The sequence below is a fragment of the Oncorhynchus keta genome, chromosome 33 (assembly GCF_023373465.1).
Source record: "Oncorhynchus keta strain PuntledgeMale-10-30-2019 chromosome 33, Oket_V2, whole genome shotgun sequence".
Lineage (NCBI taxonomy): Eukaryota > Metazoa > Chordata > Actinopteri > Salmoniformes > Salmonidae > Oncorhynchus > Oncorhynchus keta.
The window spans coordinates 12899814-12924586 of record NC_068453.1 but is presented as its reverse complement, the minus strand read 5'-3'; the positions used below and the strand labels follow the sequence as shown (position 1 = coordinate 12924586).

General features: G+C 45.5%; 1 protein-coding gene across 18 annotated transcripts in view; it reads left to right on the top strand.

Moving 5' to 3' along the window:
* The window catches only part of LOC118366242 (pleckstrin homology domain-containing family A member 5-like), a 222493-nt gene that overhangs the window by 79120 nt on the left and 118600 nt on the right, over positions 1-24773 (top strand). Inside the window, exon 4 of one of the 18 annotated variants that reach the window (XM_052491938.1) lies at positions 4559-4781. The exons of the other annotated variants lie outside the window; for them this stretch is intronic. Coding sequence (XP_052347898.1) covers positions 4559-4562 — 4 coding nt within the window. The 3' untranslated portion in view covers positions 4563-4781. Of the gene's footprint in view, positions 1-4558; positions 4782-24773 lie in introns of those variants that run through there. 18 annotated transcript variants of the gene reach the window in all.

The following is a 24773-nucleotide window of genomic DNA, read 5'->3' as shown; positions in this document are numbered from 1 at the left end:
GGGTGTGTCCCTGTAGGAAGACATGACTGGTCTCATCAGGGTGTGTCAGATAGATCCCTGTAGGAAGACATGACTGGTCTCATCAGGGTGTGTCAGATCCCTGTAGGAAGACATGACTGGTCTCACAGGGTGGTCTCCCTGTAGGAAGACAGGGTGTGTCAGATAGATCCCTGTAGGAAGACATGACTGGTCTCACCAGGGTGTGTCAGATAGATCCCTGTATGAAGACATGACTGGTCTCATCAGGGTGTCCTGGCAGCATCCCATCACATTAACATTTCGATGACTAGAGTCCCTCAAACACCGGCTTTTCTTTAGAACACTGTGTCCCCATATCAGTGACTGGAGTTCGCTCAGCGCCCAGTGTTGGAGTTCGTCTCAGCGCCCAGTGATCCCTGTAGGAAGTTGACTGGTCTCAGCGCCCAGTGTTGGAGTTCGCTCAGCGCCCAGTGCTGGAGTTCGCTCAGCGCCCAGTGTTGGAGTTCGCTCAGCGCCCAGTGTTGGAGTTCGCTCAGCGCCCAGTGTCTCACCAGGAGTTCGCTCAGCGCCCAGTGTTGGAGTTCGCTCAGCGTTTTATCGTCGTTTTATCTTGTTTTTCTACCGTTTTTGCGAAAGCATTTGACGTTTTTCTTTATTTTTACAAACACTTGTCCTTAGTTTTCTGGGTTCTTGGTGTGCTTGTCATGTATATCATTTTTGGGGTTGAATCTGTATTGAAAGCCAAAGCCACATTTCCGTTTTACCTTGAAATGGACAAAGGTTTTACAACTTTTTGTACTGAGAGTTTCTTTTCTGTGAGGACAGTACTGATGATCGGCTGAGTACAACACTTCATTGGAGTATTGCTGTGATAGGATTTCTTAAAGTGTATTTCTCTGACAACAATTAATCAAAACACAAGTGGCGCTTGTGATCATAGAGCAGGTGTGTGAGCAGATGTCATCATGTGTATTTCAGAAGATGTGCTTGTATAATACACCCACTAGGGGGCAGTGTTGAGTTAGCTTTGAGTTGTATTTGCCCTCTGTTGAAGTGGAGACCTCGAGCCTGACGAATGGACCCTCAATATACAATGAAGCTGGAACTGAACGGGAATCAAACCCAGGTCCTCTGCTTGGCTTAAAGACCGTGTTGGCCCATTGAACTAAACGCCTAGGCATTAGTTCTGACTGATAAGACAAGTCTTTAATTCTCACGCAAAGTGGTCTTCCAAATGTAGTTTACACCACACACTTTACATACTGTATAACATTGCATGATCATTTATCATGCAATGTTATGTATTAATATGTAGTTCAGTTCTCTACAATCTACAGTACCAGTCAAAGGTTTGGACACACCTACTCATTCCAGGGTTTTTCTTTATTGTTACTATTTTCTACATTGTTGAACAATAGTGAAGACATCAAAACTATGTAATAACACATATGGAATCATGTAGTAACCAAAAAAAAGTTGTTAAACAAATCAAAATATATTTGAGATTCTTCAAAGCAGCCACCTCCTCCATGCTTCACGGTGGGAACCACACATGCAGAGATGATCCATTTGCCTACTCTGCGTCTCACAAAGACACGTGGTTGGAACCAAAAATCTCAAATTTGGACTCGTCGGATCAAAGGACAGATTTCCACTGGTCTAGTGGATGTCCAGTGCTCGTGTTTCTTGGACCAAGCAAGTCTCTTCTTATTATTGGTGTCCTTTAGTAGTGGTTTATCTGCAGCGAGTCAACCATGGACTGATTCTCTCAGTCTCCTCTCAGCAGTTAATGTTGAGTTTTCTTGCTTGAACTCTGTGAAGCATTTATTTGGCCTGCAATTTCTGAGGCTGATAACTCTAATAAACGTATTCTCTGCAGCAGAGGTAACTCATCGGGCCAGTTTCATCATAGCGCTTGATGGGTTTTGCAGAAACTTTTAAAGTTCTTGAAATGTTCCGGATTGACTGACCTTCATGTCTTAAAGTAATGATAAACTGTTGTTTCTCTTTGCTTATTTGAGCTCTTCTTGCCATAATATGGACTTGGTATTTTGCCAAATAGGGATATCTTCTGTATACCACCCCTACCTTGTCACAACACAACTGATTGGCTCAAGAAGGAAATAAATTCCACAAATTAACTTTTAACAAGGCACACCTGTTAATTGAAATGCATTCCAGGTGACTTACCTCATGAACCTGGTTGAGAGAATGCCGAGTGTATGCAAAGCTGTCAAGGCAAAGGGTGGCTACATTGAAGAATCTCAAATATAAAATATATTTTGATTTGTTTAACACTTTTTTTTAGTTACTACATGATTCCAGATGTGTTATTTCATCGTTTTGATGTCTTCATTATTCTACAATGTAGAAAATAGTGAAAATAAAGAAAAAACCTGGAATGAGGTGGTGTCAACTTTTGACCTGTACTGTATTTCTAATATCAGTGTGTATTATTATTATTATTGTTGTCGTGTCTTTGGCTATGTCGGATTAAGTGATATGACATGCTATTCTATAAAATAATCTCTCCATAATTAATATCACCTGATTGAGCTAATCATGTAAATGTAATTAACTAGAGAGTCGGGGCACCACAAAATAATATTTATAGAGCTGTTAACTTCCGAATAAACTCTTAAAGACATAGTATTATTTTACATCAATAGCAGCCAATATTAATCCTCGTCTTAATTCAGTCTCATCTGAAAGTTGTAAATTTTTGTTTATCTGCACGAACCCTGTGTAACGGCGTTCGTTTGTTGAAGGAGAGTCGGACCAAAATGCAGCGTGGTGGTTACTCATGTTCTTTAATGACGAATAGCGAATACATGAAATAACTTAACAAATACAAAACAACAAACGGAACGTGAAAACCTATACAGCCAGTCTGGTGAACAACTACACAGAGATAGGAACAATCACCCACAAAATACACAGTGAAACCCAGGCTACCTAAATATGGTTCCCAATCAGAGACAACGAATCACCTGACTCTGATTGAGAACCGCCTCAGGCAGCCAAGCCTATGCTAGACACACCCCTAATCAACCACAATCCCAATGCCTACAAAAACCCCAATACGACAACACAATAAACCCATGTCACACCCTGGCCTGAACAAATAATTAAAGAAAACACAAAATACTAAGACCAAGGCGTGACACCCTGGCTAATAATTTGAATCAGAAATACAAAATTGGGTTTAATCATTTTACTAAATACCTAACTAATCACACAGAATTATACAAATACATAATGAAATCATAACTTGATTACAAATTACATCATAAAGGAAAAAATCCCTAGCGGGCAGAACAGATATGACAGCTGGTTACACAAAATAATAATAATAATAATAATAATAATATATGCCATTTAGCAGACGCTTTTATCCAAAGCGACTTACAGTCATGTGTGCATACATTCTACGTATGGGTGGTCCCGGGAATCGAACCCACTACCCTGGCGTTACAAGCGCCATGCTCTACCAACTGAGCTACAGAAGGACCTGGGTTTGAGTGAAAGAGCGGGAAGACTGAGGAACAAATGGAAGAAGCTGTGCTGTCGTAAATACAGTATCTTATGCATTCTAAATTACCACCCATTTGGAAAAGGAAAATGCAATAAATATTTACTCTGAGCTGGTGGTAGATGGAAGGGCGTGTTGCCCAACCGAGTCCTTTGAAGAATGTCTCTGGTTGTCAATTGGATACGTTGTAGTAACGTCGTTGGTTGATAGACAGGATACTCTGTCTGTTCCTTCCTAACCCTCGTTTGCATCTGCTGTTGCTAATTCAACAGCTAGGAGGTATCACTTCTGTCGTGAATAAGAGTTCAAAGTTCATAACATTCGCAACCAAAGCTCACGCTGATGTTGTTATCTGAACCATTCTGACATCGGACCGTCGTCCTCACATCATCGGAACAGAAAGTTCTATTGTCGTCAAGGGCTTATATAGGAAGGGAGAAGAAGGCGTGTTTGAAAGGTTTTATAGCCCATGTCCCTTCACAGGGCGGGCCACTGATTGAGCAGCCCTAACTTGTGAAAATCCACATCTCACATTTTAGAAGCTAAAATCACATTTCATCCCATCACAAATAATTTCATATTCAAACATTTAAATTGAACAACAATTCCATGTGAATCCGATAACTCTGATGTGTAGACTTTCCACTGTAGATTTTGTCATCTTATCATTGATGGGAATGTCTCAGATGACAACCGAACTGACATCATATTCATTAAGTACCACCGCATATGTTAAATTGTTCGGATTACCAGAATATAGTTCATTTCCCCCCACCTACTGATGTTCCCAGAATCTCTATGTTAACCAAGGGATTTGCAAATGTAACCTCAGTAGGGTAGAGAGAGGAAAAAGTGGAGAAGAGGTATTTATGACTGTCATAAACCTACTCCCCAGGCCAACGGCATGACATTGTTGTTATTATTCTTATTGTTATTCTGTATTCTCATTATGTGGATATGTAGACTGCAGAGAACCCTCATTAACGTATTCACCCCTTCTCTCTTTTCCCATGTCCTGCTGTGCCTCCAATCATTACTCCTCAACAGGTAAGCCATTTGGTTTGAATAACAGTGTTTTTTCCCTCCAGACATTGTTTGTCTTGGTTTAATAATGTTTGTAATAGTTTTTTCTAGTCTTTGAATTTGAACATGTATTGTGTATATACACAATCTGTGAATGCTGTCAGAGATGTGGTTCGATGCATTCTGTGGCGAGAGCAGCTGGTGTATAGGAATCGGCGTGTGTAACTAAAGTGATGTTCCACTCTGCCTTCAGCATGTTGACTGGTTTATTCATGGGCCCATATGGCTGTTTAGAGATGGCCAATCATCTCTCTTTGTCTCTCTGTCTCTCTCTCTGTCCCTCTCTCTCTGTCTCTCTCTCTCTGTCTGTGTTATCAATCTCATAGTAATTTGTGTAGCAGTTTTTGTCTGCTGGTCCTGTTCGTCCTCCTGGTGCTCCGTCCTTTAGGTAAAGGCTACATCAGTGTTTTCCTCTCTTTATGGATGAGTGTTAGGGGAAGGGGGCTGACATTTCAGGGTGTCAGAGTATGGGATGGATTATTGCTGGCATGTAGTCTCTCCCTCTACCAACTCAAACACGATTTCAGTCACACACACACACACTCGCAGCTCAGTGTAGTGTTTGACGTGTGTGCGTGCAGAATGGTAACCATGACAACATAGACCCTGAAGTACTGCTGCTCACGGCAGTTGGATCATCTCCCTCTTCCATCCCTCCCTGGGAGAAACTCCGTTGCGTACTCCTCTCACATCACCTCCTCCTCACAACCCATTGAAGGAGGGTCTCTTGCCGACTTTCTCTCTGAGTCTTTCACCCTGGGTTCTCCAATAGCAGATTTTAGACTCCATATTTCTGAACATATGTCTGTACTGTACTCGTACCTTATAGCTGGATATAGATTGATATGAATGAATCCCACAGGTGTTTGTTGATTTCAGATCATTGCCATGGGTTATAGAGATGTTGGTCCCCATCTGTCTGTCCCCTGTAGCTCACATCTTGACTGGTCATTCAACACAGCTTGTGACTGACAGACAGCTGAGAGCTTCATCAACAACACACACACACACACACACACACACACACACACACACACCACACCCCACACCACACACACACACACACACACACACAAACGTCAGCTGGCTGACAGACTCTGCTCGCTGAAATATGCCTATAGATATTTGAATACTACTTACTTAAACCCTTTTATTTCTTTGGGGCCTAGGTCATCTGCAAACTTCCTCCAGTGGGCTCTGTTGTTGTTTTCACAAATGAATAAGATAAGTGCCAACAAGGAGAATAGCCTGCCTTGGTTTTTCTGTGCTCGGTGTTGTGGTCTATCAGAATGTGACCCAATTAGCATCTGTAGAACCAAGTGTCCTCTGGCTCTGATGATCAGTGTTCTGGCTCCAGTGGTCAGAACAGATGACTCTCCAGCCGTCTGGGCCAAGGGCCTGTGTCAGGGTTCAGATCATGGCAAAACTAGAGCAGTACAGCCTGGTCCTGTCCCCTCATTGCCCTAGTAGCTCCAGCTGTCCACATGCACCCTCTGCACATCAATACCAGTGGTTCCCCTAGAGACCCAGGGATCGGCAACTACTGATGGGGGCCACAAAAAAAACTTGTGAGGGGCCGCAGTGTCTCGCGGGTCTACAAACCCACATCCACACATGCAGTCAGAGCTGGCCCGAAGCTACATGTGACAGTCCTTCAGAGCAGTCATCACGCAGAAATAAAGACATAAAGCTTCTGCTGTGTTGCTCAGTCAGTAGAACATGGTGCTTGCAATGCCAAGGGTTGTGGGTTCAATTCCCGCTGGGGCCACCGGTACGTACAAACGTATGTCGCTTTGGATGAAAGCATCTGTTATTGTATTATCAGAGACCGAGAGAGAACATTCAGCAGCAGGATCAGTGCCTCCCTTGTTTTTTCTCTCCTCCCTCACTGACAGGTCCTCCTTATCAGCAGTATTCACACCAGAAATACTGTGAGCTCTGGAGTTTTGTTTGAGTATGAATGTCTTGATGTTATGTCTGCTGGCTGTTTTTGTGCCGGGTTCAGTACATCCCAGTGTATAGTATTTATTGCCATTTTGCATTATGTACAGTAGGAACATACAGTACACTCAGTGTACAAAACATTAAGAACTCTTTCCATGACCTGACCAGGTGAATCCAGGTGAAATCTATGATCCCTTATTGATGTCACTTGTTAAATCCACTTCCATCAGTGTAGCTGAAGGGGAGGAGACGGGTTGAAGAAGGATTTTTGAGCCTTGAGACAATTGAGACATGTATTGTGTATGTCTGCCATTCAGAGGAGGAATGAGCAAGGCGACATATTTAAGTGCCTTTGAATGGGTTATGGTAGTAGGTGGCAGGCGCACCTGATTGAGTGTGTCAAGAACTGCAACGCTGCTGGGTTTTACACGCTCAACAGTGGCCCGTGTGTATCAAGAATGGTCCACCACCCCAAGGACATCCAGCCAACTTGGCACAACTGTGGGAAGGATTGGAGTCAACATGGGCCAGCATCCCTGTGGAATGCATTCAACACTTTGTAGAGTCCATGCCCCAATGAATATATGCTGTTCTGACTCAATATTAGGAAGGTGTTCAGCTGGTACACTACGTGGCCAAAAGTATTTAGACACCTGCTTGTCGAACATCTCATTCTAAAATGATGGGCATTAATATGGAGTTTGTCCCCCCTTTGGTGTGAGGACTTGCTCTCGTTCAGACACAAGAGTATTAGTGAGGTAAGACAATGATGTTGGGCGATTAGGCCTGGATCGCAGTCAACATTCAAATTCATTCCAAAGGTGTTCGACGGGCTTGAGTTCAGGGCTCCGTGCAGGCCAGTCAAGTTCTTCCACGCCGATCTCGACAAACCATTGCTGTATGGACCTTGCTTTGTGCAGGGGGGCATTGTCGTGCTGAAACAGGAAAGGGCCTGCCACAAACTGTTGCCACAAAGTTGGAAGCACAGAATCGTCTAGAATGTCATTGTATGCTTTAGTGTTAAGATTTCCCTTGACAGGAACTAAACATGATAAACAGCCCCAGACTATTAATCCTCATCCACCAAACTTTACAGTTGGCACTATGCATTGGGGCAGGTAGCGTTCTCCTGGTACCAGCCAAACCCAGATTTGTTTGTCGTACTTCTAGATGGTGAAGCGTGATTTATCACTCAAGAGAACCCGTTTCCACTGCTCCAGAGTCCAATGGCGGCAAGCTTTACAACACTCTGACCGACGCTTGGCATTGCGCATGGTGATCTTAGGCTTGTGTGCGGCTGCTCGGCCATGGAAACCCATTTCATGAAGCTCTCGACTAACAGTTCTTGTGCTGACGTTTGGAACTCTGTAGTGAGTATTGCAACCGAGGATTAACGCGCCTCAGCACTTGGTGGTCCTGTTCTGTGAGCTTGTGTGGCCTACCACTTTGCAGCTGAGCCGTTGTTGCTCCTAGACATTTACACTTCACAATAACAGCACTCACAGTTGACTGGGGTAGCTCTAGCAGGGCAATTTTTTGGGGGAAATTGTGGCATCCTATGACGGTGCCACGTTGAAAGTCACTGGGCTCTTCAGTACGGGCCATTCTACTGCCAATGTTTGTCTATGGAGATTGCATGGCGGTGTGCTCAATTGTATACACCTGTCAGCAAGGGGTGTGGCTGAAATAGCAGAATCCACTCATTTGAAGGGGTGTCCCCCCCCCAAAAAAAATGAACAGCACTGAAAAACACACTGCATGGAAAACGTGCGTTAACACCTTACACAGTAATTATGCAGTAATTATGTAGAAGCATTAAGATGAAGACGTTACAGAAGTGTAGTTTTTGGAGAACTATTTTGATATTGTTATCAAGTATATACACCTATTAGTAATAATGTGTCAGGGAATGCCAGGCCACTGGTGCACCAAGGACATTATGGGCAGAGTGTGTCATTTTTTCCCATCAGCAATTTTAGACCCGTGACAGCTGTTCTACACTTTTGCCTAATTACCGCATGTGTGGAGTGGGGTTTCAGATAACACAGCCAGGCTCTCCCAATACTGCCTGCATCTGTGATGAGTCTGTAGAGACCTCTTACAGCCTGTCTACCTATGACTGCTGCCTACGGGCTACTCGCTGACAGACGCTTTCTGGAGCCCGGGAGAACACGGGAGCGCACGAACAGACACACACACACATTCACACACAGTCTGTCCGTAACATACACACGGTGTCTGACAGTTATTGCAATGGGTGAAACACACACGGACAAATACGTACAATCCCAGGAGAGACGGAGCGAGAGGGGGAGCTGTTGAGCTGAGTGCTGTTAAGGTGTGATTGTGTAACCATCTCTGTGCTGTGAAACTCAGCCCCAAACCTCCCTCCATTCTGGCTCTAGTTCCTTACATCATATAATGGTCTCGTACGCCATTTTGGTTCCCCCAGGAACATACTCCCACACCATTAAACAGCACCCCCTCCCGTACTGTGTGATCAGGCTAAGGGTGAAAGCAATCGCCTGCAGGCTACCGTATTGTTAGTCCACACTGAGTCTCTGATTTTAAGGGTTCATTTAGAGGATCATTTGGTGATATTATCTAAAACTAGGTAAGACGAGGCAGTCCGTGTCCTCTTCCGTTATCGTTAAAACCCTCTGCCTTCCTACAGTGAGATAAGGGCAGATATTTCAGATGGCGGTTAAGATGCCTCTGTAATCCCCACCCGTTGCCTAGGCAGCCTAATGATGACATTTATCAGGGAAACAGACAGACCGGAGCCGACCGGACCGCTGTCAATCCCACTGCTGCCACAACAAAGATGTCGTCGTGGCACCTGAGTGAAATCACATTTGTGTCTGGGTAAGTGGATGCCAATGGGAGAGGTGGAAGGAATGAAATGTAAATGTTACGGTCGATTCTCTTCTCTGCGGTGGAGTTCTTTGCTGGCACTAAAGAGATGCAGATGCATTGCCTTACGGAAATGCAGTCATTTAATAGCGCTTATTTTTACCTCTCGAGGGGAGATGGAAAGCTTCTGTTCTCTGTGTGTTTGAGTGACACTCTCAAGGTCTCACTTCTGTTCTTGGCTCAGCTTCTACCTTCAGTTGAAGGGTGTTGTTGAGGTGTGATGTTTTAAGAAATATTCTTTCTCCAAAGGCCAAAACTATAAAGTGATGCATTTTTTTGCAGAAGAAATCGTGTCTTCTGGTAGAACGTTGGCGTGTGCGTCCAGGTAGCTCCTTCCCCACGCTAACCTACAGGGACTTAGCGCCTTGCTGAAATGTTCTGAAAACGGAGATTTAGCGGTCTACGTTGCTATCCTGTAGATATACTCTGTTTCCCAAAGGTCCATCAGCAATGATCTTCCAAATCCCTCACTTCTTCACCGTAATACAATATCCCCTTTCACCCAGCCTGACCCCGGCTGTGTGAATATGATCTGTTATAAGCTGTGTTCACCACAGTTCCTCCGGGTGGGGCAACCAAAGCTGTAGGGCAACCAAAGCTGTAGGGCAACCAAAGCTCGTTTTCCTCCTCTCCTTTACTCTTTCAAATCTCTACCCATTACAGATCCTGTTTCTTTAGTTTCCCCTCTCATGGTTTCCTCCTCTCCTGTTTCTTTAGTTTCCCCTCTCATGGTTTCCTCCTCTCCTGTTTCTTTAGTTTCCTCCTCTCATGGTTTCCTCCTCTCCTGTTTCTTTAGTTTCCTCCTCTCCTGTTTCTTTAGTTTCCCCTCTCATGGTTTCCTCCTCTCCTGTTTCTTTAGTTTCCTCCTCTCCTGTTTCTTTAGTTTCCCCTCTCGTGGTTTCCTCCTCTCCTGTTTCTTTAGTTTCCTCCTCTCCTGTTTCTTTAGTTTCCCCTCTCATGGTTTCCTCCTCTCCTGTTTCTTTAGTTTCCTCCTCTCATGGTTTCCTCCTCTCCTGTTTCTTTAGTTTCCTCCTCTCCTGTTTCTTTAGTTTCCCCTCTCGTGGTTTCCTCCTCTCCTGTTTCTTTAGTTTCCCCTCTCGTGGTTTCCTGCTCTCCTGTATCTTTAGTTTCCCCTCTCGTGGTTTCCTCCTCTCCTGTATCTTTAGTTTCCCCTCTCGTGGTTTCCTCCTCTCCTGTTTCTTTAGTTTCTTCCTCTCCTGTTTCTTTAGTTTCCCCTCTCATGGTTTCCTCCTCTCCTGTTTCTTTAGTTTCTTCCTCTCCTGTTTCTTTAGTTTCCCCTCTCGTGGTTTCCTCCTCTCCTGTTTCTTTAGTTTCTTCCTCTCCTGTTTCTTTAGTTTCCCCTCTCATGGTTTCCTCCTCTCCTGTTTCTTTAGTTTCCTCCTCTCATGGTTTCCTCCTCTCCTGTTTCTTTAGTTTCCTCCTCTCCTGTTTCTTTAGTTTCCCCTCTCGTGGTTTCCTCCTCTCCTGTTTCTTTAGTTTCCTCCTCTCCTGTTTCTTTAGTTTCCCCTCTCGTGGTTTCCTCCTCTCCTGTTTCTTTAGTTTCCCCTCTCGTGGTTTCCTCCTCTCCTGTTTCTTTAGTTTCCCCTCTCGTGGTTTCCTCCTCTCCTGTTTCTTTAGTTTCCCCTCTCGTGGTTTCCTCCTCTCCTGTTTCTTTAGTTTCCTCCTCTCCTGTTTCTTTAGTTTCCCCTCTCATGGTTTCCTCCTCTCCTGTTTCTTTAGTTTCCTCCTCTCATGGTTTCCTCCTCTCCTGTTTCTTTAGTTTCCTCCTCTCCTGTTTCTTTAGTTTCCTCCTCTCCTGTTTCTTTAGTTTCCCCTCTCGTGGTTTCCTCCTCTCCTGTATCTTTAGTTTCCCCTCTCGTGGTTTCCTCCTCTCCTGTTTCTTTAGTTTCCCCTCTCGTGGTTTCCTCCTCTCCTGTTTCTTTAGTTTCCCCTCTCGTGGTTTCTTCCTCTCCTGTTTCTTTAGTTTCCCCTCTCGTGGTTTCCTGCTCTCCTGTATCTTTAGTTTCCACTCTCGTGGTTTCCTCCTCTCCTGTATCTTTAGTTTCCCCTCTCATGGTTTCCTCCTCTCCTGTATCTTTAGTTTCCCCTCTCGTGGTTTCCTCCTCTCCTGTATCTTTAGTTTCCTCCTCTCCTGTATCTTTAGTTTCCCCTCTCGTGGTTTCCTGCTCTCCTGTATCTTTAGTTTCCCCTCTCGTGGTTTCCTCCTCTCCTGTATCTTTAGTTTCCTCCTCTCCTGTTTCTTTAGTTTCCCCTCTCGTGGTTTCCTCCTCTCCTGTTTCTTTAGTTTCCTCCTCTCCTGTTTCTTTAGTTTCTTCCTCTCCTGTTTCTTTAGTTTCCCCTCTCATGGTTTCCTCCTCTCCTGTTTCTTTAGTTTCCTCCTCTCATGGTTTCCTCCTCTCCTGTTTCTTTATTTTCCCCTCTCGTGGTTTCCTCCTCTCCTGTTTCTTTAGTTTCCTCCTCTCCTGTTTCTTTAGTTTCCCCTCTCGTGGTTTCCTCCTCTCCTGTTTCTTTAGTTTCCTCCTCTCCTGTTTCTTTAGTTTCCCCTCTCATGGTTTCCTCCTCTCCTGTTTCTTTAGTTTCCTCCTCTCATGGTTTCCTCCTCTCCTGTTTCTTTAGTTTCCTCCTCTCCTGTTTCTTTAGTTTCCCCTCTCGTGGTTTCCTCCTCTCCTGTTTCTTTAGTTTCCCCTCTCGTGGTTTCCTCCTCTCCTGTATCTTTAGTTTCCCCTCTCGTGGTTTCCTCCTCTCCTGTTTCTTTAGTTTCCTCCTCTCCTGTTTCTTTAGTTTCCCCTCTCATGGTTTCCTCCTCTCCTGTTTCTTTAGTTTCTTCCTCTCCTGTTTCTTTAGTTTCCCCTCTCGTGGTTTCCTCCTCTCCTGTTTCTTTAGTTTCCTCCTCTCCTGTTTCTTTAGTTTCCCCTCTCATGGTTTCCTCCTCTCCTGTTTCTTTAGTTTCCTCCTCTCATGGTTTCCTCCTCTCCTGTTTCTTTAGTTTCCTCCTCTCCTGTTTCTTTAGTTTCCCCTCTCGTGGTTTCCTCCTCTCCTGTTTCTTTAGTTTCCTCCTCTCCTGTTTCTTTAGTTTCCCCTCTCGTGGTTTCCTCCTCTCCTGTTTCTTTAGTTTCCCCTCTCGTGGTTTCCTCCTCTCCTGTTTCTTTAGTTTCCCCTCTCGTGGTTTCCTCCTCTCCTGTTTCTTTAGTTTCCCCTCTCGTGGTTTCCTCCTCTCCTGTTTCTTTAGTTTCCTCCTCTCCTGTTTCTTTAGTTTCCGCTCTCGTGGTTTCCTACTTTCCTGTTTCTTTAGTTTCCTCCTCTCCTGGTTTCCTACTCTCCTGTTTCTTTAGTTTCCTCCTCCCCTGTTTCTTTAGTTTCCTCTTCTCCTGTTTCTTTAGTTTCCCCTCTCTTGGTTTCCTCCTCTCCTGTATCTTTAGTTTCCCCTCTCGTGGTTTCCTCCTCTCCTGTTTCTTTAGTTTCCCCTCTCGTGGTTTCCTCCTCTCCTGTTTCTTTAGTTTCCCCTCTCGTGGTTTCTTCCTCTCCTGTTTCTTTAGTTTCCCCTCTCGTGGTTTCCTGCTCTCCTGTATCTTTAGTTTCCACTCTCGTGGTTTCCTCCTCTCCTGTATCTTTAGTTTCCCCTCTCATGGTTTCCTCCTCTCCTGTATCTTTAGTTTCGCCTCTCGTGGTTTCCTCCTCTCCTGTATCTTTAGTTTCCTCCTCTCCTGTATCTTTAGTTTCCCCTCTCGTGGTTTCCTGCTCTCCTGTATCTTTAGTTTCCCCTCTCGTGGTTTCCTCCTCTCCTGTATCTTTAGTTTCCTCCTCTCCTGTTTCTTTAGTTTCCCCTCTCATGGTTTCCTCCTCTCCTGTTTCTTTAGTTTCCTCCTCTCATGGTTTCCTCCTCTCCTGTTTCTTTAGTTTCCTCCTCTCATGGTTTCCTCCTCTCCTGTTTCTTTAGTTTCCTCCTCTCATGGTTTCCTCCTCTCCTGTTTCTTTAGTTTCCCCTCTCGTGGTTTCCTCCTCTCCTGTTTCTTTAGTTTCCTCCTCTCCTGTTTCTTTAGTTTCCCCTCTCGTGGTTTCCTCCTCTCCTGTTTCTTTAGTTTCCCCTCTCGTGGTTTCCTCCTCTCCTGTTTCTTTAGTTTCCCCTCTCGTGGTTTCTTCCTCTCCTGTTTCTTTAGTTTCCCCTCTCGTGGTTTCCTCCTCTCCTGTTTCTTTAGTTTCCCCTCTCGTGGTTTCCTGCTCTCCTGTATCTTTAGTTTCCCCTCTCGTGGTTTCCTCCTCTCCTGTATCTTTAGTTTCCCCTCTCGTGGTTTCCTCCTCTCCTGTTTCTTTAGTTTCTTCCTCTCCTGTTTCTTTAGTTTCCCCTCTCATGGTTTCCTCCTCTCCTGTTTCTTTAGTTTCCTCCTCTCATGGTTTCCTCCTCTCCTGTTTCTTTAGTTTCCTCCTCTCATGGTTTCCTCCTCTCCTGTTTCTTTAGTTTCCCCTCTCGTGGTTTCCTCCTCTCCTGTTTCTTTAGTTTCCCCTCTCGTGGTTTCCTCCTCTCCTGTTTCTTTAGTTTCCCCTCTCGTGGTTTCCTCCTCTCCTGTATCTTTAGTTTCCCCTCTCGTGGTTTCCTCCTCTCCTGTTTCTTTAGTTTCCCCTCTCGTGGTTTCCTCCTCTCCTGTATCTTTAGTTTCCCCTCTCGTGGTTTCCTCCTCTCCTGTATCTTTAGTTTCCCCTCTCGTGGTTTCCTCCTCTCCTGTTTCTTTAGTTTCCTCCTCTCCTGTTTCTTTAGTTTCCTCCTCTCCTGTTTCTTTAGTTTCCTCCTCTCCTGTTTCTTTAGTTTCCTCCTCTCCTGTTTCTTTAGTTTCCCCTCTCGTGGTTTCCTCCTCTCCTGTTTCTTTAGTTTCCCCTCTCGTGGTTTCCTCCTCTCCTGTTTCTTTAGTTTCCTCCTCTCCTGTTTCTTTAGTTTCCTCCTCTCCTGTTTCTTTAGTTTCCCCTCTCGTGGTTTCCTGCTCTCCTGTATCTTTAGTTTCCCCTCTCATGGTTTCCTCCTCTCCTGTATCTTTAGTTTCCCCTCTCGTGGTTTCCTCCTCTCCTGTTTCTTTAGTTTCCTCCTCTCCTGTTTCTTTAGTTTCCCCTCTCGTGGTTTCCTGCTCTCCTGTTTCTTTAGTTTCCCCTCTCATGGTTTCCTCCTCTCCTGTTTCTTTAGTTTCCTCCTCTCCTGTTTCTTTAGTTTCCTGCTCTCCTGTTTCTTTAGTTTCCCCTCTCGTGGTTTCCTCCTCTCCTGTTTCTTTAGTTTCCCCTCTCGTGGTTTCCTCCTCTCCTGTTTCTTTAGTTTCCTCCTCTCCTGTTTCTTTAGTTTCCCCTCTCGTGGTTTCCTCCTCTCCTGTTTCTTTAGTTTCCTCCTCTCCTGTTTCTTTAGTTTCCCCTCTCGTGGTTTCCTCCTCTCCTGTTTCTTTAGTTTCCTCCTCTCCTGTTTCTTTAGTTTCCCCTCATGGTTTCCTCCTCTCCTGTGTCTTTAGTTTCCCCTCTCATGTTTGCCCACAGTTATGCTGTGCAGTACATTTCAGAAGCGAGGGACCTGTGTCTCTGATGATATGAGAGCTGCTCTTAGCTGCAGAGGAAGGAGACGGCTAACTAAACGCACACACAGGCTCACGAATGTAACACACACACACACACACACACACACACACACACACACACACACACACACACACACACACACACTGAGAGCCCAGCTGTGACGTTATGGGAGGAAGATGACTAGGCTAGCCAATACACACACACACACACACCCCGAGTGGGCTGTCAAGGTGAACACAGCATGGTCGCTAACTCCTGCATAATGATTCGGAGGCATAGCAGTTCCTCTTTGAAACGTTATTTGCCTGGGATTTGTTTTAGCCAGAATAAAAGGTTCCGGGTCGTTCACTACAATGCCTGATATGCCCACTGGGTCTAGGCAGGAAGAAAAAAAGATATCGGTTTTATTAAGAGAAGGAAAGTTGGTTGGCTGGCTCACAGTTATCTTTTCTTCCACATCAGACACACAGTATGCAGTTCTACTGTCGTGGCCAAAAGTTTTGAGAATGACACAAATATTAATTTTCACAAAGTCTGCTGCCTCAGTTTGTATGATGGCAATTTGCATATACTCCAGAATGTTATGAAGAGTGATCAGATGAATTGCAATTATTTGCAAAGTCCCTCTTTGCCATGCAAATTAACTGAATCCCAAAAAACAATTTCCACTACATTTCAGCCCTGCCACAAAAGGACCAGCTGACATGTCAGTGATTCTCTTGTTAACACAGGTGTGAGTGTTGACGAGGACAAGGCTGGAGATCACTCTGTCATGCTGATTGAGTTCGAATAACAGACTGGAAGATTCAAACGGAGGGTGGTGCTTGGAATCATTTCTCTTCCTGTCAATCATGGTTACCTGCAAGGAAACACGTGCCGTCATCATTGCTTTGCACAAAAAAAGGCTTCACAGGCAAGGATATTGCTGCCAGTAAGATTGCACCTAAATCAACCATTTACCGGATCATCAACAACTTCAAGGAGAGCGGTTCAATTGTTGTGAAGAAGGCTTCAGGGCATCAAGAAAGTCCAGCAAGCGCCAGGACCGTCTCCTAAAGTTGATTCAGCTGCAGGATCGGGGCACCACTAGTACAGAGCTCGCTCAGGAATGGCAGCAGTCTGGTGTGAGTCCATCTGCACGCACAGTGATGCAAAGACTTTTGGAGGATGGCCTGGTGTCAAGAAGGGCAGCAAAGAAGCCACTTGTCTCCAGGAAAAACATCAGGGACAGACTGATATTCTGCAAAAGGTACAGGGATTAAACTGCTGAGGACTGGGGTAAAGTCATTTTCTCTGATGAATCCCCTTTCCGATTGTTTGGGGCATCCAGAAAAAAGCTTGTCCGGAGAAGACCAGGTGAGCGCTACCATCAGTCCTGTGTCATGCCAACAGTAAAGCATCCTGAGACCATTCATGTGTGGGGTTATTTCTCAGCCAAGGGAGTGGGCTCACTCACAATTTTGTCTAAGAACACAGCCATGAATAAAGAATGGTACCAACACATCCTCCGAGAGCAACTTCTCCCAACCATCCACGAACAGTTTGGTGACAAACAATGCCTTTTCCAGCATGATGGAGCACCTTGCCATAAGGCAAAAGTGATAACTAAGTGGCTCAGGGAACAAAACATCAATATTTTGGGTCCATGGACAGGAAACTCACCAGACCTTAATCCCATTGAGAACTTGTGGTCAATCCTCAAGAGGCAGGTGGACAAACAAAACCCCACAAATTCTGACAAACTCCAAGCATTGATTATGCAAGAATGGGCTGCCATCAGTCAGGATGTGACCCAGAAGTTAATTGACAGCATGCCAGGGTGGATTGCAGAGGTCTTGAAAAAGAAGGGTCAACACTGCAAATATTGACACTTTGCATCAAATTCATGTAATTGTCAAAAGCCTTTGACACTTATGAAATGCTTGTAATTATACTTCAGTATTCCATAGTAACATCTGACGCAAATATCTAAAGACACTGAAGCAGCAAACTTTGTGGAAATTAATATTTGTGTCATTCTCAAAACTTTTAGCCACGACTGTACACACACACCTGCATGCACGTACTTGCACACACACACACGAGAGAGAGACACACACACACACACACACACACACACACACACACACACACACACAAAACACGTGTTTGGTCCGTAGTCATGGACTCCAGGCAGGTCTGATTGTGGCTGATAATTGGCTGGAATATTTACATAATGAGAAACTAGTGGAAGGTTTCATTTAAAAAAAAAAAACATTGTCTCAGTTCTGATTAACATTGTAGCCCAAACAATATAACGCACTTTGAACACCTGGAAAATAACCATTCATCCATTATGCATTGTCATTATAATCCATCCATTACAATGCTAGACGGTGTATTGCCATGGTAATGCTATTTTCCCATTGCACTTGGAAGTGTTAGTCACCTCACCCCCCCCCACTAAACATCATACAGATATTATTAATGTGACAGTTGATCTGTGTGTGTGATTCAGGTGTGAGGAGAAAGGATATTACATGGGCTGATCTCACCAGATATAAAACAATAGGAACCAGAACCTGCTGTCACTTGGTGATGATTGATAATCCCAACAGTGGGGTTTATTGCTTTTTGACTGAGACGGCAGGACAGCTATTACATATTGTGCGGATTGGAGGGAGAGCCTGGCATTCCGCTGTAATTGCCTGAACAGAGCGTGAACGTAATGCAGAGATGCAGACACTGAAAATGCACTTCTGTCTCTCATCCAGTCGACATTACTCACGACGACGAGGGAAGGCAATAGCCGTACCTTTGTAGCGATTTGAAGGGGAACAGCCAGGCTTGAACCAGCAAGCAGCAATGTCTTTCTTGTGTTTGCCATAAAGGGCCAGACCTCTTGGCTGAGGTCGTATGCCCTCAAATATAGGGAGGCTACACTGTGTCTTCGCCTTCAGCCTGGGTGCCTGTGTGCTTTTAAACAGTTCAACAGAACAGACGGGGAACATTTACACAACTGGTGTGTCTTTAACAGACAAGATAGGAATGATCCAAGTGTCCTTTTTCATGTCCGTACTCCTCCAGTCTCAAACCTATTCAGGCAGCAGTAGAGTGGCAAAAGAGAGTGGATTATTTAGCTTTGCAGGATGACAGCTCTGAGTGGTTCTTCTCGTGGTTTTCAGCCGTGCATACAGTCTAGATACACACACACACACGCACACACACACACACACACACACACACACGTGAGGATGTAGTTTTGTAATCTAACCACTGTGTCTGATTCTGACTGACAGAGAGGCAGTTAGAGCATGCAAAAAAATTACCGTCGTGTGTGTGTGTGTGTGAGGGGCATAAGGTCTTCTGAAAGCTTTGTCAGCCAGGAGAGCTTTAACCACTGCTGATTCTCTTGACTGAGAGTGTTGAACTTCCCCCTGTGCATTGTGACAGAGCCTGTCAATCAGTAGAACTAGTATGTCTGTAGGAGAGAACCTAGAAGTTAGGTAGCTAGAATCAGCTGGGTAGAATCTCGACTCAGTCAGCTTGTCTGTCACCTTCATCTTATTGGATTTGGTAACGAAGCACCATTTTTTTTCTCTCTCTCTCTCTCTCACACACTCAGCCACTGACTAATTGTGATTTTGGTGTCGTGCAGCTGAATCACAACATGCATCTAATCCCATAAACTCTAACTTCATTACACGCACCACTATTCCCCCTCTCCTTGGCTCCTCCCCTTAGCCCCTCCCCTCTCACCAGCATTTCTTCTCATGTGGACTTCTAGAGGGGATCAGTTCAGCACAGCATGACACTCTTCCTGGCTGTAGAACCAAAACCAGGCTTGCTGGCAGATTCCAGTTGGTGCAGTACAGAGGTACGGCATGAAGAAGAAGGGAAACCGCGCCAATGCAGAGAGCTTTGTGTTGTTGCATGTCATAGTAGATGTTTACAACCCCTTGTGATTGAATTAGTTACATTTCAGACCGCGCTTTAGTTTAGACTGAAACAGCACAGTACTGCAGTAGGACAGTCCATCCAGGAGAATGGCCTATCCCTACTTTTATAGTCCCGTACCCCTTCAAACATTCAACCTCCAGCTGCCGTACCCCCTCCAGCACCAGGGTCAGCTGTACCCCCTCTAAGCACCAGGGTCAGCGCGCACTCAACTGTTGTTTTATGCCATCATTGTAAGTCTGCCACACACACACACACACACACACACACACACACACACACACACACACACACACACACACACACACACACACACACACACACACACACACACACACACACACACACACACAGACACACACTATACGATACATTTATTAAACATAAGAATGAGTGAGTGGGAAGAGACAAAGAGCTCTTATTGGACCAGGGCACAAATAAAAATATAATAATAATCAACCATTTGCTCATTATTTAACCATCTTACATATAACGTATTTGTTCGTCGAACATTGTGAATAACTCAGCACAGATTAATGAGAACGGTGTGCTTGAAAGGATGCACATAATGCACATAACATAAAGTTGGGTTGTATTGGAGAGAGTCTCCGTCTTAAATCATTTAATACACAGTCTGTGCCTGTGTTTAGTTTTCGTGCTAGTGAGGGCTGAGAATCCACTCTCACATAGGTACGTGGTTGCAAAGTGCATCAGTGTCTTAAGTGTGATTTTCCAAGGCAGGCTACTCAGAGCAGCCCAATCCAGAAATCTGGCAGTGGCTTCTGATTAAATTACATTTTCACAGAACCGCTTGTTGCAATTTCGATGAGGCTCTCTTGTTCAGATGTCGGTAAGTGGACTGGAGGCAGGGCATGAAAGGGAAAACGAATCCAGTTGTTTGTGTCATCCGTTTCGGGAAAGTACCTGCGTAATTGCTCACCCAGCTCAGACAGGTGCTTCGCTATATCACATTTGACATGGTCCGTAAGCTTGAGTTCATTTGCTCACAAAAAATCATACAATGATGAAAGACCTGTGTGTTGTCCTTGTTAATGCAGACAGAGAAGAGCTCCAACTTCTTAATCATAGCCTCAATGTTGTCCCGCACATTGAATATAGTTGAGGAGAGTCCCTGTAATCCTAGATTCATATCATTCAGGTGAGAAAAAACATCACCCAGATAGGCCAGTCGTGTGAGAAACTCATCATCATATGCAAGTGGTCAGACAAGTGAAAATTATGGTCAGTAAAGAAAAGTTTTAAGCTAGTCTCTCAATTCCAAAAAACGTTTCAATACTTTGCCCCTTGTTAACCAGTGCACTTCTGTATGTTGTAAAAGCTTTTAACACAGCAGTTCAGGGGCCTTGCTTTAACAAAGTTAACCATTTTCACTGTAGTGTCCAAAACATCTTTCAAGCGGTCAGGCATTCTCTTGGCAGCAAAAGCCTCTCTGTGGATGCTGCAGTGTACCCAAGAGCCCCTCGGTGGATGCTGCAGTGTACCCAAGAGCCCCTCGGTGGATGCTGCAGTGTACCCAAGAGCCCCTCGGTGGATGCTGCAGTGTACCCCAGCCTCTCGGTGGAGAGCCTCTCCCGGTGGATGCTGCAGTGTACCCAAGAGCCTCCCGGTGGATGCTGCAGTGCCAAGAGCCTCCGTGGATGCTGCAGTGTACCCAAGAGCCTCCGGTGGATGCTGCAGTGTACCCAAGAGCCTCCCTGTGGATGCTGCAGTGTACCCAGAGCCTCCCGGTGGATGCTGCTCGAGTGGATGCTGCAGTGTACCCAAGAGCCTCCCGTGGATGCTGCAGTGTAGCCTCCCGGTGGATGCCAAGAGCCTCCCGGTGGATGCTGCAGTGTACCCAGAGCCTCCCGGTGGATGCTGCCGAGCCTGTGGATGCTGCAGTGTACCCAAGCCTCCCGGTGGATGCCTCCAAGAGCCTGGATGCTGCAGTGTACCCAAGAGCCTCCCGGTGGATGCTGCAGTGTACCCAAGAGCCTCCCGGTGGATGCTGCAGTGTACCCAAGAGCCTCCCGGGGGATGCCTCCCGGTGGATGCTGCAGTGTAGCCTCCCGGTGGATGCCACCCGAGCCTCCCGGTGGATGCTGCAGTGTACCCGGTGGATGCTGCAGTGTACCCATGCGAGCCTCCCGGTGGATGCTGCAGTCCCGGTGGATGCTGCAGTGTACCCACGAGCCTCCCGGTGGATGCTCCCCTCCCGGTGGGCTGCAGTGTACCCAAGAGCCTCCCGGTGGATGCTGCAGTGTACCCAAGAGCCTCCCGGTGGATGCTGCAGTGTACCCACGAGCCTCCCGGTGGATGCTGCAGTGTACCCACGAGCCTCCCGGTGGATGCTGCAGTGTACCCAAGAGCCTCCCGGTGGATGCTGCAGTGTACCCAAGAGCCTCCCGGTGGATGCTGCAGTGTACCCAAGAGCCTCCGGTGGATGCTGCAGTGTACCCAAGAGCCTCCCGGTGGATGCTGCAGTGTACCCACGAGCCTCCCGGTGGATGCTGCAGTGTACCCAAGAGCCTCCCGGTGGATGCTGCAGTGTACCCAAGAGCCTCCCGGTGGATGCTGCAGTGTACCCACGAGCCTCCCGGTGGATGCTGCAGTGTAACCAAGAGCCTCCCCGTGGATGCTGCAGTGTAACCAAGAGCCTCCCCGTGGATGCTGCAGTGTACCCAAGAGCCTCCCGGGGGATGCTGCAGTGTACCCAAGAGCGGTGGATGCTGCAGTGTACCCACACGGTGGATGCGGAGCCTCCCGGTGGATGCTGCAGAAATTGCTGCAGTGCGAGCCACACGGGTGGATGCTGAGTAACGGTTAATGTGATGTTAATTATTTGACTAGGCCACCTGTATTTGACATTGTGTTGCTATTTCGCTGAACACTAGATGGTTTAATTAGATTTTTGGCAGTGAAACGAGGCTACTCAGGAGATAAAAAAAACTCGCCCAAATTTACAAGCCCCTTGGAAAATATATATATATTTTTTTTAAAGCGTACACCAGTTTAGGAATACCTTCCATATCCTATAAAACAACAACACATCTCAAATCACATTCCCATATAGTTACCCACTTTTGAGTGGCTATTTCTCATATATAGTGCATTACTTTTGACTAGGGCCACTTATCCCTACTCCTCAAAGTAGTGCACCATAGTATACCAAACTCTCTGAGACACAGCCGCTGAGCTTGAAAGGCCTGGTTGCCCCGAGCAACAGCTTACTCACCGCAAACGCACAGTTTATGATTAAGGTCAGACGACCCGTTTCTTAAACTCCTAATGAAGCTTCATCCCCTCTCTGCGTCGATGAACCTGTTCCCTACCCTTTCTCTCTGACATTATAATGTGAGGGTGTTGAGTCCTCCCAGGCAGCGTTATTATAGCACATTCGCCGAGATGAGTCTAGACTCGTAATGCTCTCAGATCCAATCGTAAGGATGTGCCTGTCTGCTTCGACTCTCAGTGATACGTTCTATGGTTGGAAACGGGTATAGTTCCATCGTCTCACTTAAGAGGTGCCATAGACAGACAGGCACATGTGTACACACACACGGCACCAGTTTAGCAGCAGAGCAGTCATGTGGAAAACGTAGAGAAACACTCGAAACGTAGTTAGAGTGAGTGGTCATTATATGACTGGCTGTGAATCCGAGTCATCTCTACGGGGCTTTTATCTCGAAAAGTCTCTCTCCAAACAATGGTTGTCACAACGTTTTCTCACTGACATGAGATTGCCTTCCATTTCAGGAAGCACTTGAGGCAGATTTGGTAGTCATCCATGAGCCATCACCATGACAATTTGTTACAACTTTCTACATTTTTACAACATATTATGTTACACATTCAGTTGTTGTATTGTGCTTTATATATTGAGGTTTATTCATGTTGTACATTATTATTATTTTTGTGTCCATCGATCAATACAATGTGGCCTGGCAGATTTTTTTGGGGGGGAAACATTGATGTGCCAATTGCAGACTGTAATTCCAAAATGCTGGGTTTTACCACTTATTTCACCACTTACTTAGCCTTCAGTAATATGTCACCTAAGATATGCTAAGTGTATACAGCATCAGTGGACAGAGATGTGTCGCCTGAAGATGAATGCCTTGCTGCTAGAGTGCCATACTTTGAACAGAAAATTGCAGCAACTTTCTCTCTTCTGCCTCGTCTGAGAGACGACTCGGTGGACACTGCGAGGCTGGAGTTTTACAGAAGCTATACACACGGGGACACACACACACACACACATACTCGCTTGCATGCACACGTGTGCGCCTGATGAGGTTACACTTGTGGGGAAAGCCAGCCCAGCGGAGCACGCATGCTCTTCCAGGCATTGGTGATTGGGAGGGAGAGAGACTGTGTGTGCAGTCTAATCAAACCTCAGTGGCATGAAACATCTCTGTAATGACGGTGGATGTGGTTCTCTCACCCTGACCCAAACACGGCACTCTCCTCTCTCCCTGTCATGCATCCACACACATGCACGTCCAGGACAAACACACACCCGGGCACTGCTTGTGGACACTATGAACACTACCACAGCCGGACATATCTACTCTGCTACAGAGAGTGGCATGAGTGATCTGGCTGCTGTTTGTGAATCATTCAGCAAGACTCACACTGCCAGGTAGCGAGAGAGACATGCAACACACTGCGTAGGAGAGATGGAGAGAGAGAGAGAGAGAGAAAGGCTATTTATTTGCCCACTGGTTTTCATATTTCATTCCCTCTCTTGCCCCTGTTGCGGTTTCTCTCTCTCCCTCTTTCAATTTGAGGGCTTTATTGGCATGGGAAACGTATGTTTACATTTTCAAAGCCAGTGAACTAGATAATGAACAAACGTGAAATAAACAATACAAAATGAACAGTGAACATTACACTGACAATAGTTCCAAAAGAATAAAAACATTAAAATCTCATGTCTATATACAGTGTTGTAATAATGTGCAAATAGTTAAAGTACAAAATGGAAAATAAACAGAAATATAAGTTGTATTTACATTGGTGTTTGTTCTTCACTGGTTGCCCTTGTGGCACCAGGTCACAAATATTGCTAGTGTGGTATTTCACCCAGTAGCTTTGGGAGTTTATCAAAATGTGATTTTTTTTTCAAATTCTTTGTGTGTGTCTGTGTAATCTGAGGGAAATGTGTCTGTCAGTGTGTGTGCGTGTCTGGATATAGTTGTTAGTAGTGCATACATACACACAACTTTCCGTGCCCCAGTTTCACTACAGAAATACTGCATTCAAACAATCCCATCTTCTCATGGCCTTATACAGTATGACAGGTGCATCTGTAGCAAACCAACATGTAGTGCTAGCTATTCCCAGCCATATTCAGCACACTATAATAATAATAATAATAATATATGCCATTTAGCTGACGCTTTTATCCAAAGCGACTTAGTCATGTGTGCATACATTCTACGTATGGGTGGTCCCGGGAATCGAACCCACTACCCTGGCGTTACAAGCGCCATGCTCTACCAACTGAGCCACAGAAGGACCACTAACAACATCCATATACAGGTAACTGCCAAAATAAAGGAAACACCAACATAGTGTGATCTTGGGCATTGGGCCACCACGAGCTGCCAGAACAGCTTCAGTGCACCTTGGCATAGATTCTAGAAGTATCTGGAACTCTATTGGAGGGATGCAACGCCATTTTCCATTTTAAAAAATCCATAATTTGGTGGTTTTTGTTCATGGTGGTGGAAAACAGGTAGATATCTGGTGACTGAGACCCCCCTCCTCCAACCCCCAACACTTTAAATACCCTATGCTCCTTTGAGACCCCTCT